Source organism: Castanea sativa, chromosome 12 (genome assembly GCF_040712315.1).
Source record: "Castanea sativa cultivar Marrone di Chiusa Pesio chromosome 12, ASM4071231v1".
Taxonomy (NCBI): Eukaryota; Viridiplantae; Streptophyta; class Magnoliopsida; order Fagales; family Fagaceae; genus Castanea; species Castanea sativa.
Genome location: NC_134024.1, coordinates 42,971,929 through 42,992,679, shown reverse-complemented (window position 1 = coordinate 42,992,679; position 20,751 = coordinate 42,971,929). Strand labels below are relative to the sequence as shown.

General features: G+C 32.4%; 2 protein-coding genes across 3 annotated transcripts; one reads left to right on the top strand and one right to left on the bottom strand.

The window, feature by feature from the left end:
- The first annotated feature begins 7,233 nt into the window (after window positions 1–7,233).
- Window positions 7,234–9,355, top strand: LOC142620724 (uncharacterized). The gene is made up of 3 exons (XM_075794050.1): window positions 7,234–7,416; window positions 8,368–8,424; window positions 8,969–9,355. The coding sequence occupies exons 1-3, from the start codon at window positions 7,309–7,311 to the stop codon at window positions 9,353–9,355; spliced, it is 552 nt and encodes a 183-aa protein (XP_075650165.1). The 5' UTR covers window positions 7,234–7,308.
- A 1,754-nt stretch (window positions 9,356–11,109) lies between these two features.
- LOC142619103 (acyl-coenzyme A thioesterase 2, chloroplastic-like) lies at window positions 11,110–19,615 on the bottom strand. 2 transcript variants are annotated; one of them, XM_075792169.1, is made up of 5 exons: window positions 18,793–19,615; window positions 18,082–18,253; window positions 12,805–13,277; window positions 11,931–12,059; window positions 11,110–11,702 (listed from the first exon to the last, which is right to left on the bottom strand). In XM_075792169.1, exons 1-5 carry the CDS (start codon window positions 19,177–19,179, stop codon window positions 11,541–11,543), a joined length of 1,323 nt encoding a protein of 440 aa, XP_075648284.1. In that variant the 5' UTR covers window positions 19,180–19,615; the 3' UTR covers window positions 11,110–11,540. The 2 variants fall into 2 exon arrangements, with proteins under 2 accessions (XP_075648284.1, XP_075648285.1); XM_075792170.1 differs by having other exon boundaries at window positions 12,805–13,256; window positions 18,793–19,255.
- Between the last annotated feature and the right edge of the window lie 1,136 nt (window positions 19,616–20,751).

Sequence of the window (20,751 nt, the reverse complement as noted above, 5' to 3'; positions counted from 1 at the left end):
CACAATGCTAGCTTTTATAATACAAACTCATATTCGTCTTGATACGACTCAAACCAAATTACAGATTGTGCTGAAAATTTTAAGTGCACCTTCGGAAGTGTGAGATATGAATTTTGTTGAGGAAAGCTTGTAAGGTTTAGAAATAGGCTTTCATTTTAAAAAATGTAGTTATAAAAAAGCTAGGTTGAGTTTCAGAATCAATGAAACAAAGCCTAATTAAGGAATAGGAGAGTTGGATTTGGGCCAAACTGAGAAAAATATTTCAAAATGGAGATTATTATTTTTATTTTTTAAGGCCACATTCCATCGACGTAAAAGTAAATTTGTTTATTATAATATCATCAATCATGTCAACTTTTACTCACCTAACCATTGAGACTAGTTTTACACATTCCGCGAATAAAAGGTTATAAGAGCATTCTTATCGAGCCTTGTATATGCTAAAAGATGTTTTTTTTAGCATTTTTAACTTAAAAGCTTGTTTCATCAAATGTTTTAAATGTTATAATTTTTACAATTGATGAACAGTACAATCTCATATTTGAGACTGCACTATTCACCAATTGTAAAACTTATATTATTTTTTTATTCAGTAGGACCCACTTTCTTTTCTTCTTTGGCTTTCTCATTTCTATTTCTTCCTTGTTTCATCATTTCTTTGCTCTCTCTCTCCTTCTGCTCGACATCTCTGCCTCCCTCTCTGACGAAACCCAGGCTGGAGCATTAAGCCAAGCTGTTTTTTTTTTATTCACTCAACGCTCTCTCTCTGCTCTATCTTTCTTTTTCCTCTCTCACTTTTCTCTCTGTGCTTCGCTGATGAGTGGGTTCTGTTGATGATTGTGCTCTGGCGATTGTGGGATGCCGATGGCTGTGGTCCGGTGATTGTGGTCATGGATCGTGGGTTTGATGGCTGTGGTTTGGTGGCAGCAATGGAGATTTCTTCTTTTTTTCTCTCTCTCTCTCTCTCTCTCTTTTTTTTTTTTTTTTTTTTTTTTTTTTTTTTTTTTTTTTTTTTTTTTTTTTTTTTTTTTCTGCGTGGTTCTTCTTGGGTCTGATTGGGCCCTGATCGTGCGAGGCCGACAAAAAAACGACATGCTATCAAATCTTTGATTTGATTTTGGGTCTTGATTTGATTTACAGGTGCGAAGGAGGACGTCAAGCTGCGTCGTGGAAGAAGATGACGACGGGGAGGGAAGTGGTGTCCGTAACCTGTGGGTTTTGGTTCAGTGTGATGGGTCTGCTAGTGGTGGCAATGGTGGAGGTTTTTTTGTTGTTGTGGTTGGTGGTGGTGAGTGGATGTGGTGGTTGTGGGTGGATGTGGATGTGGATGTGGAGGTGTCTTTCTGCTGTGATTTTTTTTTTTGTTAGTGGTGGTTATGGTATGGGTGGTGGTTTTTTGGTGGGTGGTTGGTAGTGTGATGCCGGCGGTGTTGTGAGAAAGAGAGAGAGACAGAGGAGAGAGAGGAAAAATAAAAAAATTATTGAAAAATAATAAAGAAACATTATTTAAATGAAATGGTAAAAAAAATAGAAGTTTTGATATAGGTGGTACTGTAAAGTGGTGTGCTATATGTTATAAAATTGGGTTTTGAGATGCTAAATGCTATATTTTTTGACATGTTTGACGAGAATGCTCTAAGAGCATCCACATCAGTGGATGCAAAATCTTGTATAATAGAAAAAGACACCACTTTTACACATTTTGCTTTAAAATTGCTCTACATCAGTACTTCCGAAATCTTGTATAATCTTGTATATTTATACACTAGCTACAGTAATTGTGTATATTTAGACGGTTACTGTAGTTCGTCCATTTATTATTTTATTAATTTTACGTTTGCACATTTTTTCTCTCTCTTCTCCGAGCACAACGAACTCAGTAACTTCTCCTCTCCTCATCTTCTTTTTCCTCAGATGCACACAAACACACCCACACACAAACACATCCACACAAACAAATCAACTCAGAGATACACGAACACAGCCACACACAAACAAACCCACACAGACAAACCAACAAAGAGACAGATTGGTGCTTGACTGGAACGATCGGTGCCTATGGGTCTTGCTTGATCGGTGCTTGTGGGTCTTATTTGATCGGAGCTCGTGGGTCTTGCTTGATCGGTGCTTGACCGAGTTTGGAAAGCTTACCCACCAAGATTTTTCAGCTTACCCAATGCTCGTGGGTCTAAAAGCTAACCCACCATCTTCTCATAAAAAAAAAAAGAAAAAAGCTTACCCACCAAGAGTTTTCTCTCTTTAGTTTCTTGTTTCAGCATTATCAAAAGAAGAAGAAAGACGAAGATGCTGAAGAAGAAAAAATGGAGAAGAAGAAAGAAGGAGAAGGAGAAGGAAAAGGAAAAAGAAAAAGTGAAAAAGAAAAAGAAAGAGATGGAGATCAAATATACTCTGGCGTGTGTGTTAAAGTTGGTGGGCCATGAGTAGTTGTGATTAATAAAAAATTGTGAGAAAAATATTATTTAAATAAAAGAAGGTGTAAAATAAACAAACTGATGGGCGTGTTTTGTAAAAATAAGTGTGTAAAATAGAAAAAGTAAGTTTTTTTTTTTTTGCAAAATAGAAGGAAAATTTGCATCCACTAATGTGGATGCTCTAATATTTAAGAAATCAATTTTAATTATATTTCATTACATGTTATTAGAAAGAGATAAAATTAAGAATGTAGGAATATTGCTTGACTGAATCGACAAATATTTAATTATTTTCACTAATATAAGAGTATAATTATTTTTTATATTCTTGATTTTATGTAATTATATTTGCTTTAATTTTTTCTATACTTTGTTTAAATTGTTACCGAAGCAATTTAATTTCAGAAAGAATATTATATTCCAAATCAATAATATGTTATATATAAATCTAATGAAAATAATTATTAAAATGAATTTTACATAAGACTTTAATTTTTTTTTACATAAGTAATTAGTGTACTATTTATAAATAATTAATACAAGAAAATAAGTACATTTACCATATTAATACTCAATTTAATTACAAAGCACAAATTTAATTAGACTAATACACACACACACACACACACACACACACACATTACATGTAATTAAAAGGATTTGGACTATATAGTTTGTTAAGATTACTACAATTAAAAGCATAAACATATTACACCTTTGTATTCATATATATGCAATTAATTCAACTAATTTGTACATACAATTATTTGTTATACATCTTAAAAAAAGTGTTTTTATATATTTTTTTATTGCATGTCCTATTAAATTGGTTCTTCCTTTTAATAATTAAAAAAAAAACATTTGTGATCAGATAAATTAAACTTGAGGATGAATGTCATAGTCAAAATCAATTCAATTTTTATAGTTATGAAACTTGGACCGACCTAACTGGTTTGACTAATAATCTACTAATCCATTGAACTAGTATATATATGCACTTGAACTAACAAAACTCTTGGACCGTACACTCTTGGTACAATGGTCACTCTATAAGTATAAGTACTTGTGGGGTGTAGGGGGCAAGAGCCAGGGTTCAAGTCTCTAAAAGGGAGCTTCACACACATATACACTTAGATTAGACTAGAGTAGAAATTCTATCTTGTATAAAAAAATAAAATAAAAATAAAACTCATTAAAACCCAGTGGGCTTTTGGCAACCCATGCAACTTGGACTGGCTGTTTTCACCTAACTACTTTTGTAAATTTGAACAAGATTACTTTTTTAGGTCCATTGCAATGCCTTTTAAAGAATAAAAAAAATTGGAGCATAATGAATACAAATGATTTTATAATGAGGTTGATACTAGACTGATCAATAAAGATATAGTTTTATATTTTAGTTCATATTGTAATCTATGGGATTAGGACAACTAGTGAGATATGAAATAGGCATAGAATATGATTTTGTAGTTTGATATATTCTTTTCTTCCAATATTTTTAAGACGTGTAATGTAATAAAATTTTATTTAGCAAAGACTTAGCTACAATTCTACGACATCCTTTTATTTTATGTTTTCTAGTGATGTGAGTTATACGGTTTGTTTGAATTATATTATATGGTTTTTTTTTTAGACTTAGTTTTGATTAGTAATTTAGTCATACCTATTTTTTCATTTTTTATATTTATTTATGATTTTCAAATTTATTTTTAGATCTATTTAATTTTTTATTTAACCTTGTAGTTCATCCGACGATTAAATAAGTAATGCACCAATGAATACATGATTAGACATTGTTGTTAATATCTACCTACAAAGATTAGACGCTGTTGTTAATGTCTAGACATTGTTTTTAATGTCTAACAATGGTGATTATGTACATTCAACTTTTGCAAAATAAGAACTTGTGCTTACTACATACACTTTCAGTTACATAATGCAAATTTTAAAATTTTTTTTAAAATTTTTGTTTCTTTCTTATTTTCAACATTTGGTGTTAGGAAAACGTTAACGTATCTCCTAAATCTATCTCATGCAATGCATTTAAGTCTGATATGCAAGTCTCACAACCTATGGATGCATATTTTAAAAAAATGTGGTGTACCTTAAAGGGGAAAATAACAAGAATCACTAGCAAAATAAGTTCCTTCATTTCGCTAAGATCCCTCCTAAACTCTTAATAACAATTTACAAAAAACTCAGCCAAATAAGTTTTCTTCATTGCTTCTTGCAGATTGTAAAATTTTCATTTTTTGTACTTCAATTTTGCAGCACCAAACAACTAATATTCCTCCAATGTACTCAAATAACACTCATTCAACCAAATACCGAAGCACAAACAATACATCATATCAAATGAAAACACTTTCCTAATATGAAAATACATTTTGGTTGATAAACGTTTGCAATATCTAAAACTATTCCTCACTTACGTCAAAAATTTTTCTTTGTGCATCAAATTATGATATGGGTTTTGTACTTGAGATGATAGAGAGATGATCACTAGATCGGAAACACTGAATCCAAGGATGTATAGCCAAGGAGCAGTGAACTGAAGTGAAGGGTACAAAAACACTAATTCTGAACTATCTGATTTGGATATAGCTTCAATGAAACTCCATTTTCTTAAAATCGAGTTCACTTTTTAAAAAATTCCAACATAACTCGATACTATTAAATTTGAGTTATAGACCCAACAAAAAATTTCGGTGTAACTTGGTATTCGTAATATTGACTTACAAATCGATTTTGTTTTTGCAAAAATACCATTTTGGTCCTTACATTTTGGAGTCACATTTAATTTGGTCCCTACATTTTAGTAGCAATTAATTTGGTCTCTAATATTTTCAATTTGCAATCAATTTGGTCCCTGCCGTTAACTCACTAATGAAAAATGCCTACGTGGCAAACAGTGTGTACAGTTGACATACTTCCAAGTGTTGTATTCTTGTCATTTGGGGAGGGCAAGGGAAAGGGAAGCTCAACAACTTTAAGGGAGGCGTTTTGAGATCAGAGGAGGGAAATAAATCATTCCTTTGACTCGAAGTGTGAGAATGATGAGTGGGTCACTCTTAGTTTTGTCCAAATTTAACAGAGGACATTGTCTTGGTAGCCCAAAATTCATCTTTTCGCTCTCCTTTTAATATAATCGAACCCTTTCGATTTATGTCAATTTTTGTTAAACTGATAAAAAGATTAAATTATAACTATTTCATAGTTTAACTTGGAAAAAAAAAAAAAAACTATGTAGCCTTTTTTATATAATTAGTTCATAAAGAATCTGAAAAATGCACTCATTTTAATGAGATATAACAAATTATTAGATGAAAAAAAAAATTGTTAATTGTGTGTCTTTGACCATGAGGGGAAGAAGGTAGGTGGGAAGCGGTGCTTAGCAAGCAGACCAATCAGTTTGCATCTTACTTTGACAAAAAGTCTTATAGATTAAAGCTACAAGCTACAACAATTGTTGACTTTTGAAAAAGCAACACGACTCGAAAGGTCACAGCCGGGTTCGAACACATGGGTCAATCGGAAGTCGAAACTGGGTGTGAAAGAAGTTGGGTAAAATACAACAACTAGTCCTCGTTACATATTCTTTTCTTGGGTGAAATCCTCGTTACTTATTCTGATGAAGCAACCTTCTCATTACAACCGGTATAAAATTTGGCTACAATCTTGGCTTCAATGAACAAAAAATAGATGATATGTATTTACTTACTATATCACCGATTGTATACAAAATAACCAAAATATTTCCAAAACTACTAAATAGAATAAAATACCTTATGAACCAATATGATCAGAGTATCTTTACAACGTCCAAATGACCAAAATACCTCTAAGAAACCATTAAAATGATATAAATTATTTGAGGGGTTTGCAGCTTTATTGCTACTTGTTTTGTGGTTGTGAACTTTTTTGTATATTCCTAAATTACCCCAAGTCCCCTAAATTACCAAATTTCTCCGGAATTACTAAAACTAGTCGCTAACCTATGCGATATACGGAAAAATCTTATGAAAGTATAGTTTTTACATTAAAACTTTTTAATTTTACATGAACTATAATAGTTTTAATAATATTTAAAAAATAAAATAAAAAGTGAAAACTCAAGCCAATTCAAGATGAACCGCTACAATAACAAAGCTAGTCCTCCCATTCATTCTTGGAATCCAATAGCAACTGCAAGAGCTATCATGATTAAACTCAACTCATTGGCTCTATATTAATTATTGACATACATAACCACACTCATTCATACATAAAATAATTCACTACGTGTTTATTTAACCAATCAAATGCTTGAATAATCACTAACTTTGCAATTTTTTTATTCACTTTTTCTAACTTTATGACAAAAAGTTATTATAACATGATAACTATACACACTCATGTAAAAAATCCTCTCCATTTTCTAATTATTAAATTATATAAAGTTATATTATATTTTTATTATACACACAAACATCCACGTACATGTCATTATTCACACAAATAACATTATAAAAAAAAAGTACTGCACACAATTAATATTAGACGTACTCATATACATATAATAAAATATTTATAATAAAAAGTGGTACTTACAATTCACAAACACCTACTCTTACTTTTTTTTTTTTGAGAAAAAAATAAATATATATTAAAAATTAAGAAAAAATCAATGTATTATACTAACCCAAAAAAAAAAAAAAAAAAAAAATATATATATATATATATATAGATTTTTTTTTTTTTTTTTTTTTTAAAAAGTTAGGCGGTTCATTTTGACTAAAGACAAACGCCGCCCCTTCAAATCACAATACGATTCTAGATTCTACAAAGAATCAAGTAAGCTATCTATCTCTGCTCTCACAACTCTCTTATCGCTAAGATGGGCTTGGGGTCGTCAAGAATGGAATCAGGCTCTCCATTAGATCCGGATTCTAATTACACAAGTATACGTGTTGATGATTCGGACGAGGAAATAAGCGATCGCTTGGTATGATTATGATATAGTAGTTGTTGTTTCTTAGTCGCTAAGTTTTTTTTTTTTTTGAGTAAAATTAGTTAATTGGGCTTAATTTTTTTTTCTTTAGCTAAATTATTGGCAATTTTTGTTGTTGGACTAATTGTTTTGGGTTACTAAATTTTGTTTTAGATTTTAGATGTATAATTTTTTTTATAGCCTTTTAAAAGAGAAAAAATGTTTGAGTTACAAATTCTAGATCATTTGTTGATTCGCTATTTCACTCTCTACTGTGATTTTGCCTATGGTTATTTTAGCCTGGTGTCTAGAACTTTTCAGATTTATTGGGTATTACAAAGGAAGGTGGTTTGACTTTTTGTTTGGGTGGAGGAATTGGTTTGGGAGGAATTCTTGGCAATTTAGAACATTGTACTGCTTTATTTGATGTGGCTTTTGTGGAAGGTGCGAAATATTCGTACTTTTGAGGATACAGATAGATCAAAGAATCAGCTAGAAGCATTGTTGATACACTTTGTTTGATTGGTCTCAAGTGTGGGTCATACAAATTGTAACACATGTAAATTTCAAACCTTTTTGTATAATATTTTGTAATTCCTTTAGGTTGCGGATTGCTCATCATCATGAGCATGAACTAACCTATTTTACTAATAATTGTTTATCGGTTATCATATATATATATATATATATATATATATATATATATATATATATATATATATATATCTGTGTGTGTGTATATATGAAGGTATGCATTGTTAGATTGTTAGAGATAAGAGTGAACAAATACTCTTCTAGCTAATTATTTCATTTTGGTATGATTGTCTAACCAGACCGGCTTAGGGTCTCCTCTAGGGTCATGTTAACTTGTCCAACCTTGTTTTTGGTCCACGATAGTAATACTTTATTGGGGTTTATAAGTAAGTTTGAGTTCACTTATTTATTGTCTGCCCATTTTGCATACAGGTTTGCCCTATTTGTTTTACGAATGAAAAGGACTTGATCTTTGGCTGTGGGCATCTGGTGAGCTAAACTCATTGATATTTTCATATTTTGCCTGTGTCCTCTCCGTCGTTTAGGTGGCATTGTAATTATTTTGAGTAAATTATTTCATTGCAGACTTGTTAGGACTGTGGAGCTAGTTTGAGTAACTGTCCAATATGTCGTCAACCGATCGATATCCGTATTAGGGTGTTCCTTGATTGATGGAGAACTACTAAAGTATGATTGGATGGAGAAAGATTGTGTGACTGTCTGATATGTTAGGATTAAATGCCTTTAAATCCTATTGTATGATGCTATGTATGTTATTATGTATGACATTTTGTATGACTTAATGTTGTGATTAATAAAGTTGTTTTGTTATTATCTAAAATAATGGTAACATGAATATTCGGACATTATTATATAGTCCATGAGATGCATAATATGTGATTTAGTCACAGAAGATATAAGTCACAAGTTCTTTGTAAACTCAGAATTTTAGTGTGTAGTCGTTGATGAAATTGGGCGTTTCATCTGCGAAGACTATAACATCTCAACTAATCATTTTTGCAATTCATTGCAGGGATTTCAGGAGACTAGAAAGCTTAATGAAGGGGAATTGTTTCTTACTTTGGTTGATGGGAGCAGGATTCCGATTGTAGCTGTTGGAGTTGTTAATATATGGTTTGATTCTAGAGTTCTAATATTGCAAGACTGTTTGTATATACTTAATGTTCGTAGGAATTTAATTTTTGCAATTTATTTAGGTAAACATGGATATTGTGTTATCCTAAAAGACAATATTGTAATAAAGAAGGATAAAATGTTTATCTGTTCTAGCAATATTGTGGATGGTTTTTATATTTTAACTCCTGATAAGCATGAATTATACAATTCTGAATTAGATAGTAGCTCTCATGTAAAATCATTAAAGAGAAAGTTTCCTTATACAAATGATGCATATCTTTGACACTTGCATGGTCATATTAATTTAAATAGGATTCAAAGCGTAATCACAGATGGACTTTTACAGCCCATGGACTTTGATGAATTTTCAATTTGTGAATCTTGTTTGGAGGGTAAAATGACCAAACGACCTTTTAATGCAAAAAGATAAGAGAGCCCAAGAGTTGCTTGAATTAGTTTATACAGATGTATGTAGTCGTATGTCAACTTAAGCAAAAGGAGGTTATGAGTACTTCATCACTTTTACGGATGATTACTCAAGATATGGTTGTGTACCTAATTAGATGGAAGTTCGTGAAAAGTTCAAAGAGTTTAGGGTTGAAGTTAAAAATCAATTAGGTAAATGTATAAAAGCCATTTGATCTAACTGTGGTGGCGAATACCTTCTTGGGAATTTTGAGGCTTACCTAATTCAGAATGGGATTGTATCCCAATTGACTGCACCTAGAACTTCTCAACAAAATGGTGTAGCAGAGAGAAGGAATATGACTCTTTTGGAAATGGTTAGGTCCATGATGAGTTACTTAACTTTACCAATTTCTTTTTGGGGGTATGTCTTAGATTCAACAGTACATCTTTTAAATTTAGTTCTATCAAAATTTGTTCCCAAAACACCTATGGAATTGTGGAGTGGGCATAAGCCTAGCATGAAATATCTCCACATTTGGGGTCGTCCAACACGTGTTAAAAGGGAAGCCTGATAAATTGAAACAAAGAGTCAAATTTGCTTGGTTTTGTGTGGTGTAAAATTTTGGATACACTATTGTCCAAGTGTTCGATGGCTATAAATGGTACCCTCTTAGGAAAAAGGAATTTGAGCAAGCATAAAATGGTGACCATGAGTGGAACATGGTGTTTAGTAAGAAAGAAAAGCATGTTGTCTTAGATACTAATTATCAAGTAAGAATCAAGTGCAACAAAGAGGAGAAGAATGATAATTGCGACATGGGGGCTGGAAGCACGAATATATTCCAAGAGTTGTATTCTTGTCATTTGGGGAGGGCAATGGAAATGGATACTCGAAAACTTCTCAAGGAAGGTGTTTTGGGATCAGAGGAGGGAAATAAATCATTCCTTTGACGCGAAGTGTGAGAATGATGAGTGGGTCAGTCTTAGGGTGAACTATGAATCAAAATCATATTTGTGCACAAAATACATAGTTTTGGGGCATGCTACTTCCAAAGGCAATAAAGGAGAGACAATAGTAGCAGTTTTGGCAAAATTCAGGAAGGTGCAATGAAGCCTGAAGAAGTTGAGCAAAGGTAGCTTGTTGATAAAACATGAAAGATTGATTGATGTGGCAGCTTTAGGTTTGGCTGTGAATAGTGGTAACTCAACCAAGGTAGATGCAGATCATGTTGCATTCTAAGATAGCATAGTGGAGGAAATAGTGCAATTTAATTGTGACATTGTTGATATAGTAGTTCCTTAGGATATATGGGGAAGGTAATTCAACTAAATGTTCCTGTAATCCCTAGAAAATATGGACGTACTCAAGCACAAATGAAGGTAGTGTCTCCTGATAAAGCCTCTCCTTATCTAATCCCTTTCTTCTTATTCTCCTTGTTTCCTTTTCCACCACCTTGGAGGTAAGTTTCTTCGGCTTATTTGCATCCTTCTATTATTTTGAGAATGAATTTTGCCTGCTGGAATGGGGCGGGTCTAATGACCTCATAGAATATCATTGGAGTAATAAACTTACATACCTCTCATTTTCCTATGTTAAAAAGGGAAAAAAAATATAAATACCCACAAGTATTTTTGTTGATAAATAAGTAATTTTATTAATAAAAACACACCTGCAGAACAACCTTCAAACAGAACAAAACACACTGCCAACAACATCAACACTAGTAGAAAGACTTCAAAACACAACATACTGCCCTACTGCAAACAAGTACACTCCCCCAAAGTCCAAACATAGCAGGGCACCTTGCCATTACAACAATACAAAACAGATAAACACTTACCAACAGACCTTGCTCAAAGCACATACAAACGTAGTGGAAGTTATATTCCACCTGTTACACACAGCCTTGTTACACAAAGTACTTGACACTGGTTTACAATAAAAAGCCCTCCATCTTACTTTCGTTTCTGATCTTTCTTTAATATAATTAAAGTCTTACAAAATTTCAATCAGAATTGGCATAGTTACTACTAGTTGCCTTGAATGGTTTGTTGTACATTTAAATGCTCTGTGATCTCTGCAGGGTCTCAGCATCCATGCGCTCTAGAACACGGCGAGCTTCTTCCTCTGTTGCTGGAACAACGTTCCTGAGTCTAAATCCATTCTTTGTGGCTTTTGCCTCAGGACGAACAGTGAAAGTAAAATAGATAGTATTTGACACCTGTTTCAAATTATACAGGAACAGAGAAAAGATATGCAATCAATAAAGGGAAATTTTTAGACAGCCATTATGAACTGAAGCTCAAATTCATGTGGATAGTGCAGAAAAGGGTATTATAAGCCTTCTACAATTACTCTTTTTAAGGTAATATAAGAGATATAATATCATCCTATATAAGTACAAATAAAAAATTTTTGTTCTTTGAAAGCGGAGTTTGCTAGGACTTACCACACTAGACCTCATCTCAGGCCTTGTAACGTGAGCAACAACTTCAACATAGATTAGAGGCTGATCAGCATTGTCATGTTCTGTGTAAAGAACACATGATTTGAAACGTAGGAAATCTCCAACATCCACCTGTTCGACAAACATATATAATAAATTTTCTCCAGAAATGTACGAGGTTATTCATGTCACATGTAGGCCGAATGCCAAAATGGTAGTCAAAGCATGGTAGTGCTAATACAATTTGGGCAAGGTAGAACCAATCTTCCAGGGAGGATTCTTGAGTACAATCTAAATCCCCCAATATGATTGATATATAACAAATTTTGGTTCTTAAAATAAAAAGTGGCCTCATTTATTTGCAAATACAAGAAACACTTAACTCAAGCCTTAATACTAATTAATTTGGTCAAGGCTCCTCATCATCTAAATGGGTTTGGCCATATGTACACTCCTTTCCCCCATTCTATCTTTATCTAGTAATGGTTGATTCTAAGGACAGTGGCTGAGTTGTACACTTGCTGGAAAGGGTGTTGTCGTAGATAAGAAAGAAGTGTATTTGGAATGCTACTCCCTTGTGTGCCATGATGTGTTTGATTTGAGAGCATTAGCTGCACCCAAGCAAAACTCCCTCTCATATGAAGATTCTGTTCTTATTCACACTTTTTAATTAAATGGCTTCTTGATATAAATTACATGTTCATCTTTCATGGGCTTTCTTTACACTCGCCATTTCAGGAGCTAGTATTTTAATTTTTTGTGGGGCTTCTCTTGTATATGTCCTGACTATTAGGATAAGCATCCAAAACTAAACCACACAAATGATATCAGAAAGGGGAAGAAATGCTGTCTGAAAAGAAAGGATGATGGTACTTACAGGTTTATAGAAGTCAACATGATCGACTTCCAAAAAGGAAGGAACTATTCCAGCAAAGGCATAAGCCGTTGAAAAAGCCAATTCAAATGCTCTGTGCATCAGAAACCCTCCAAAGATTCGTCCATGGAGGTTTCTCTGTTGTGGATGGCATATCAAAGCATTTTCAAGTCGAGTATCCGTTAGAAGAATGCTGTCTCTGTCGGCCAAGGCTGGCATGTCACAGAAAATCCTGCCTTCAGACAACAAAGCTTCTAATCTATTCACCTCCGATTTATCACTTTGCTTTTTATCTTCTCCCCTCTTCATTTTTCTCACCTTATCTCTTGCTTCAGCTCCATCATAAAGGATCTTTTCCTGTTCAGTTTCTGGTGTGAGCCGGTTCACTTGAGCAGCTTTGTTAGTCTTGTAGTCACGGGCCACAAAGATGAAATTGGCAGTCAGAGCTACCGATTCTGAATCATTAGGGCCCTCACCTAACAGACATGTAGTTGATCAGATGATGGTCAACTTTGTGCAAATAGAACTTCAATTGTCTGGGCAGAATAACGTTCTCATTTGTTTGAAGAGAAATTCATGATTTATGCATGGTTTCGTAGGAGTTGAGTTAGTATGCATATGAGGAGGAGTTGAATTCCAAGATTATTAAAACATACAAGGAAAACATAATTTCTTGTAAATGATTGAGGAAATTAAAAAGAGGTTTTATAACAACTCAACTTAGGCCAGCCTTGATACCAAATAATTGGGGTCAACTGCATTAATGTTTTTTTGCCACTAAGCCCTCGATAAGATCACTCTCGTTTTGTATAAATAGGATGGACATCAGTTGTGAGTACCATCCTTATTCTGTAGATTGGAATTATTTACTCCATTTTCATCCTTCATTCTTGGATTATATTGTTTGCATATGTCATGATGCTGCTAAGGAGAAGTATACAAAAGTAATCAACCTATGAATTTCATAGTTTTAGACTCAGAATGCCAAACTATGTCAATGCTTATAGAAAGAAGGGAGCAAACCTAATAGAAGAAAACAAATAAAATGGGCATTTTATTTGAAAGAAAATTGAAAAGATGAGTACAATCAAGACCAAAGACCTAGTTATACCTCGTAATCGAAATAGGTCAGTTTAGAAAGAATGTGCTTTACTGCTTTAGAGTACTTATTGTTGAAATATTAAAGAAAAATGGATTAAAGTCTTATGATAGATCACTCTGACTAGCTATGTTTTAATGGAGTAAATTTTAGGTGATTCCAGCAATATTGATGATTCAAATCATGTAAGCGAATCAAGCAAACTGGCCTAAAATATTAGCAGCACTCATCAGATCTGAACAAATATGTAGTGAAGATCTAAGTGAAGATGTTGTGTCACTGAAGGTTATCATCATCTCGACATCAAATTAAAGACTAATTAAGGTCCTGACTCTTGAAGGACATTAAAGAGTAAGTGATGTAAGACAGGCCGACATCATGATGGGCTTGAGTTAGGAGAAATTGACAATTTATGGTTTAGAGCTTTAGAAAGAAGGGTTAGAGTTCAAAGAATAGTCATAGTTTTTGTAGGGAAAGGGAAGGATTTGATTAATTAATTGCTAAAGAGGTGAAAACAAATTCAGATTTAATTTGTTAATATGATCAGTATGCGTATAGAGCCCACTAAGCTTACCTAAAATGATATACATGCGACACCCACGGTCTTAGAGCCCACTAGGCTTACCTAAAATGACTAAAATGGCCCTCTTTTCGGTCTTAAGTTAAACATCAACTCTCTCTACTAAGGGTGTGTTTGAATACCGCTTATTTTGCTAAAACTAAAAAATTATTGCTAAAAATAATGTAGATAAATGTAAAAGTTAGTTGAAATAGTACAGTGGACTAATAAATAGTGTCAAAAAATGCAGTGAGGTCTATAAATAGTAGCAAAAATAAGTTAAATAGTGAAATAATTTTAATTTTTCATTCTTATGTTAATGCACACTAAAGCTCTCAAACTCCTCACCAATCACCATCACTTGTGACCACCACCAACAGTCAGCATTACTTGAGATTGCTCTCTCTACTAAATGGATAATGTTTATATATATTCTTCAAATTTTAGCATATTTTTCATCCATAAATTGAATTATAATTTTTTTTTTGGGTTCATGTCTCGTGGCTTGGCATTCCTAGACTAAATTTCTTGTTCCGTCCCTAATGCAAGTTGTTTGATGCAAAACAGAATCTACTATTTAATTTTTATAATATATTACTTTTGGTATTTTTATGTAATTTTTGTTATTTTAGGTTTGGAGTTATTATTTCCTTATTTTTAGGTGTTTTTAATGTTGTTTAGTCAAATTAGAGTTTTGAAGATTTTTCTAGTCATTTAGTTAATATAGGTTTTTTTTTAAATTTTATTATTTAAATGCATTGTAGTCTTTAAAGGCAATACCGATTATTTTTAATAACTTATTCATAAGTCAAGGGACCCCTTGTGGATTTGGGGTTCATGATCAAAAACTATCAATTAATTTCTGTTCCTTTTAAAAGAGTATTGTGTGTGCTTTCTTTTAGCTTTTACAATAGCAGTGTTTAGGCCATGTATTATATCAATATGTATGTGGTAAATAGTAGAATGTATTTATGAGTTTGCTTTTGCATTTAGAGTTTTTTTTTTTTTTTTTTTTTTTTGTAAAACGTATTCTATATGTATGAAAATTTGAAAATCTGAAAGGATGTTTGAAAGTATGAAATGGACTTGTGTAATTAAGTTTCTGTGTGTGTGATTGCTATGATTTCATGGTGTAAGTAGCCGTGTTGTGTTTGTGGTTGAATCCAAGTATGGCTCTACATATATAGGTTGTAAGTGAAAGCAAATTGTTTATTTGTATTTTCTGGAGGTTTTCTAGAAGATCTTCTTTCTCTTCTTTAATATTTTCGGTAAACAAATAGATTAAGGACTGAGAGAGATGGATGGGTAATTGGTCTTTTACTTTTAGCAAGGAAGTCAATACCGTACCGGAGGCTGTATCAGTTTGGCCACCGGTACGATATATTTCGGATACTGGTCAATACTGGTGTACCGTTTCGGGTTTACCGCTATTTTATATATATATATATATATATATATATATATATATATATATATACATATATATATACACACACACACACACACACAAATCTCTAGAACCATGTTTATAAGCATATAATATTTCACTTATATTATAGTAAATATAAACGTTTATCATAAAACATTACTTCAATTCAGAACAAATTATTCATAGTTTTAGACTTTAGTATCAATTAAAAGGAAAAAAAAACACAATATAAAAAATAGAAAGCTTAGTTGTTCATTGCATACTAAGAAAACAAATAATACTAATAAGTTAATGTAAATAAGTTACCATTATGCCATTACAAAAATTCAAAAATTACAAAACTAAAAAAAAAAAAAAAAGCTTTTTTCTGTACCGGCTGGTATTGCCCGAAATTGACCGGTATGGCCGGTACGCGGCCGGTATGACCGGTACGCGGCCGGTATGACCGGTATTTTTTCTGGTACAAAATAAAAGTGTACCGGTACCGGTGCACTGGCCAGTACGGTATGTACCGGCCGGTACCGGTACGGTATTGGTAACCTTGACTTTTAGGTATTAGGGTTTAGTCTTCAACTGTCACATGTGAATCACGTGTCTATAATTTTCTTTTAATTAATTTAATAGCAAAATAAATAGAAAGCAGTTAAGTATAACAAAGTTTTTGATTTAGAGGGTCAATCATGCTTTTCATTAGTTTAGGGTATAAAATGTTATTTTGAGTATAATTTGAGGTGAAAAGTGTAAAGTTTTCCTAAAAATATCTAGGGTAAAAAAAAAACATATTCCTCCCTTTATCTTCATTTCTCCCTAAATTTTAAAATTGAGCAATGTTCCCATTTAACTATTGAAAATAAGCAAATACCCCCAATTCTAATAACACATAACGGAATCTTTTTTGATTCATAGAATATTGCATAGGGAAATTATTACTGAATATGCTTGAGAGAGAAATGCAAATAACATAGTAGTTAAGGGGGGAAAAGTGCAAATGACCTAATAGTTAAGGAGTGAATTAAAATGAACGTGTCGAATTTTATTAATATTTCAAATTAAAAATCTCAACAATTTCAAGTTTAATTTAAAAAAAAAAAATTAAATTTTGACTTCTCTAGTATAGTGAAGAAGAAAAAAAAAATCTTATGATATATCATACTATTATCTCCTAATCAATGTGCTCAATTTTACATTTTTTTTTCAATTTTTATTACAATGTTATAGACTTTTTAAGGTTATTTATAATTTAAAAAAAATCCTTTGATAGTTAGAAATAAATATAAGTAGGAAAGACAAACATTAATATTTTTTTTAGTTAATTCAAAATAACAATGTCATATAACATCTTTGAAATAAAATCAAGGCCTACATAGAACATTCTAAAATTTCTTGAATATGATTTTTCATTTTACTTTTTAAGTATTCAAATGATTTTTTGGAATATTTTATATTTAGCTTTACCTTTTATTTTCATATATTAATGATTATTTATTTATTGATTATTTTCAATTATTATTTTACTTATATATATATTATGTTAATTGAATATTTATTTTAATAAATTAAGTAATTTTTTCTTCTATTAATAAACATTTTTTTGAGTTAAATTTGTCTCAACGTTGGGTCATTTGCATTTGCCATCTCAAAAGTACTTTAATAATTTTACTGTGAAATATTCCATGAATCAAAAGATTCTGTAGCAAAGTAGGGGTATTTACTCATTTTCAAACATTAATTTTTGATTTTGTAGTTTAGGATGATAATTGTGAACTAACCCATAAATAAAAGGGAAAAAAGTGTTTTTTTTTTCCCAAATATGTAATTTGTACATTTTTTCCTCTACTTTTAAGAAAAGTCCAAAAAATATATTGATGTGAGAGATACTATAAATTATATTATATAAATCTTACAAATTAATGTGTCATCAATTATAAAAAATAATTAAAATACAAAAAGAAAATAAATTTGTAATGGTTTTACCATTTTCCCAAAGAAAATTATGGATTAATATGTATGCAACTCAATCTTCAGTAAATTAGCAATTTTAAAAGTAAGAATGATGGATTAAAAAAAAAAAAAAATAGAATATTAACTAAATTGTTAAAGTAATATTTATACATAAGAAGGTGTATTTAAAAATTATAGCCGTAGATCTCAAAGACTCAAACTGTATTCTATTCATTTTCCATATTACATTACCTTGAGTTATGACTTCCATTTGAATCTCAATTGAGGAGCGGCCAACCCATATGATAGAACCACTTATTTTGAGATCTTTGTCAACACTTATTGGCTTCTTCAGCACGATCCTGTCCACAGAAGCTGTGACCAGCATGAGAGGCCTTGTTGTGATATCATCATCCGAACAATGCTAATTAATCCCACACCAAACAAACAAACAAACAAATAAGTCACTAAGATACTATTTTGCCTATTAATAGGTTTCACTATACCATTTAGCTTTTTATACCGTACTTTTAGTTAAAAGTTTTCAATTTCATCTATATAAATTATTCCCAAACGGATCTAAAAGGCCATTACAAATTTCCAGCTTTTAACATGCAATTGATCAACTATGCACACAAGTTAACCCCTTTGAGAGAAGTAAATTTCAAGAATTTCCTAATTAAGTGTAAAATTCCAGTACATGTGGTAAAATATTAAGGAAAGTACTTACCTTGACATGTTTCCAGCTTTTAACATACAAATGAATGAGATCAGCCACACAGTATAGCAACAACTTTGTTTTTTAAGTCACCACAAAGATGTTATAACTATTGGATTATTACTTGAACCCAACAATATCTCATTTGAGAGAAATAAATTTGAAGCAATACTACCCAAAGTGTTAAATTCCAGTAAACAAACAAGTGGTAAAATGTAGAGAGAGAGAGAGAGAGAGAGAGAGACCTTGAAAGTGATGGTGCCAGCCAAGGCATCAAGGTCTTCAAGCAACTTTCCAATTCTGAACTCATTCCATGGATCCTTATACTGCTCTCTCAAGGTGGAGTCGGAGGAGAAAGCATAGACAATGGTGGTGCGACTCTCTGAGGGAGTTCTTGTGAGCAATTCAGTAGGAGGAGGTGCATCGTCTGGAATGTCAAATAGCCTCTCATTGATGGTCACCCTCTCGTCCCACAATGCATTTGTCACTGGTGAATGGTACACTCCTGGCCAATAGCTAATGGGCTTGTGCACCTCAGAAGAAGTGGGAGAAGATTTGGCATCCTCAGTGGGCTTAATTAAAGTTGAGACAACAGGAATGGTGTTAGAAGAAAGAGAGGAATTCAAATCCATGGAATATTTGGTTTTTCCTTTGAAAGAAACACCACTGGGTTTTAGATTAGTTTTGAGTAGATAAGTCACAAATTGGATATGAGAGTGAACGCAAGCGTATATAATGTGGCGAGGATTAGTTGTTACATTCTGACGTGTACGGAGTGTGAAACACGATTTCACTTTATTAATTAAATTGTGTATGAATGTGCGTAATTAAAGCATCGTTTGATAATGTTGTTTTAATAATGTTATTTATGTGTTATAAAAATAAATATAGATAAAAAATATTATAAAAATACGGGTTGTGTTATTTAAATAATAAAAAGCCAAATACCTCTTAACTGTGCGTAACATATATAGTGAGAATTAGATTGTGTGCGAAAAACATTAATATGTAATAAGAATTAGATAGGTCACTCTGTCACTGTGAGGGCATCCAATAAAATTGGAACAATTAATGTTACTACACAAACAGATATTCTGCTGCGTGCGATGGCTTCATTATGTGGATGCATCAATAGTAATAGTGCAGGTGGGGTAGGAAGAATGCATTATTCACGTGGAGGGTCCAACACAAAAATGAAATCACAACCGAATCAAAAAACAAAGAAAAGAAGTGGTGCAGAAATGGAGAGAGAAAACAGAAATGACCATTGACTAAAGAGAAATCCACTGTAGAAGTAAATGTGACACGCGATGTGAGGTGGGCCGGTTTTAGACTCCGGCTTCCCAATCAAGCAAAAATGTCTGAGGGTCTGGGTTTCCAATTCTATGAGTATTTTTTAGGAACTGTCTGGAAGTAATTAAACGTATGATCAATAGAGTTCATTGTAAATATAAAAGGAAAAATACTCATATACCTTCTAAACTTTCAACTACTGGCCAAAAGACCCTCTCAACTTTTTTATTGGCCAATTTACTCCTTAAACTATTCACAACTGCCAAATCAATACTTCAGTTAGTCACACATTAAAACAGTAACGGAATAAGCACATGTCACTCACGTGACTTTAAAATACAAACTAAAAAAAAAAACCCAAATGTCCAAAACGCAACGGAAAGAGGAGAAGAGAATCAGGTCCGGCAGAGAGAGAGTGAATCCACGCCGTTCAGAGCCATTGCCGAGCTTCTCGCTACTCTTGTCCCGGCGGTGCCTTGGTGGTTCCACAGTGCTGTTCAATTTGGGTATGTCTTTTTCTTTTTCTTTTTTCCTTTTTACGTATTGCTATTGAAATCTTCTAAGAACTTTTATTTTCTTTAATCTCTCTATGTGAATTTTGATAGTAGAAATTCTTGTTTTGGTTCAATTTTTGGGTTGGGTCTCTGTGAAATTCTTGGTCTTTTACTATTTCCATGTGCCTTTCACCAACTATTGCATTTGAGTATGCCACAAAGCTGTTTGATTAAATGTCTGAGAGAGATATGGCTATTGCTAAGGGGGTTTGGTTGCTTGGTTATCCAATTTTCCAAATATGTTGGCCTTCCAAGTTTCCCTTGCAACCCATTTGGTACAAAAACGTATCAAACACAATAATTGGTTCTGTAATGATCTAGAAGCCAATAACTAAATCTTCAATTAGAGAAATTTCA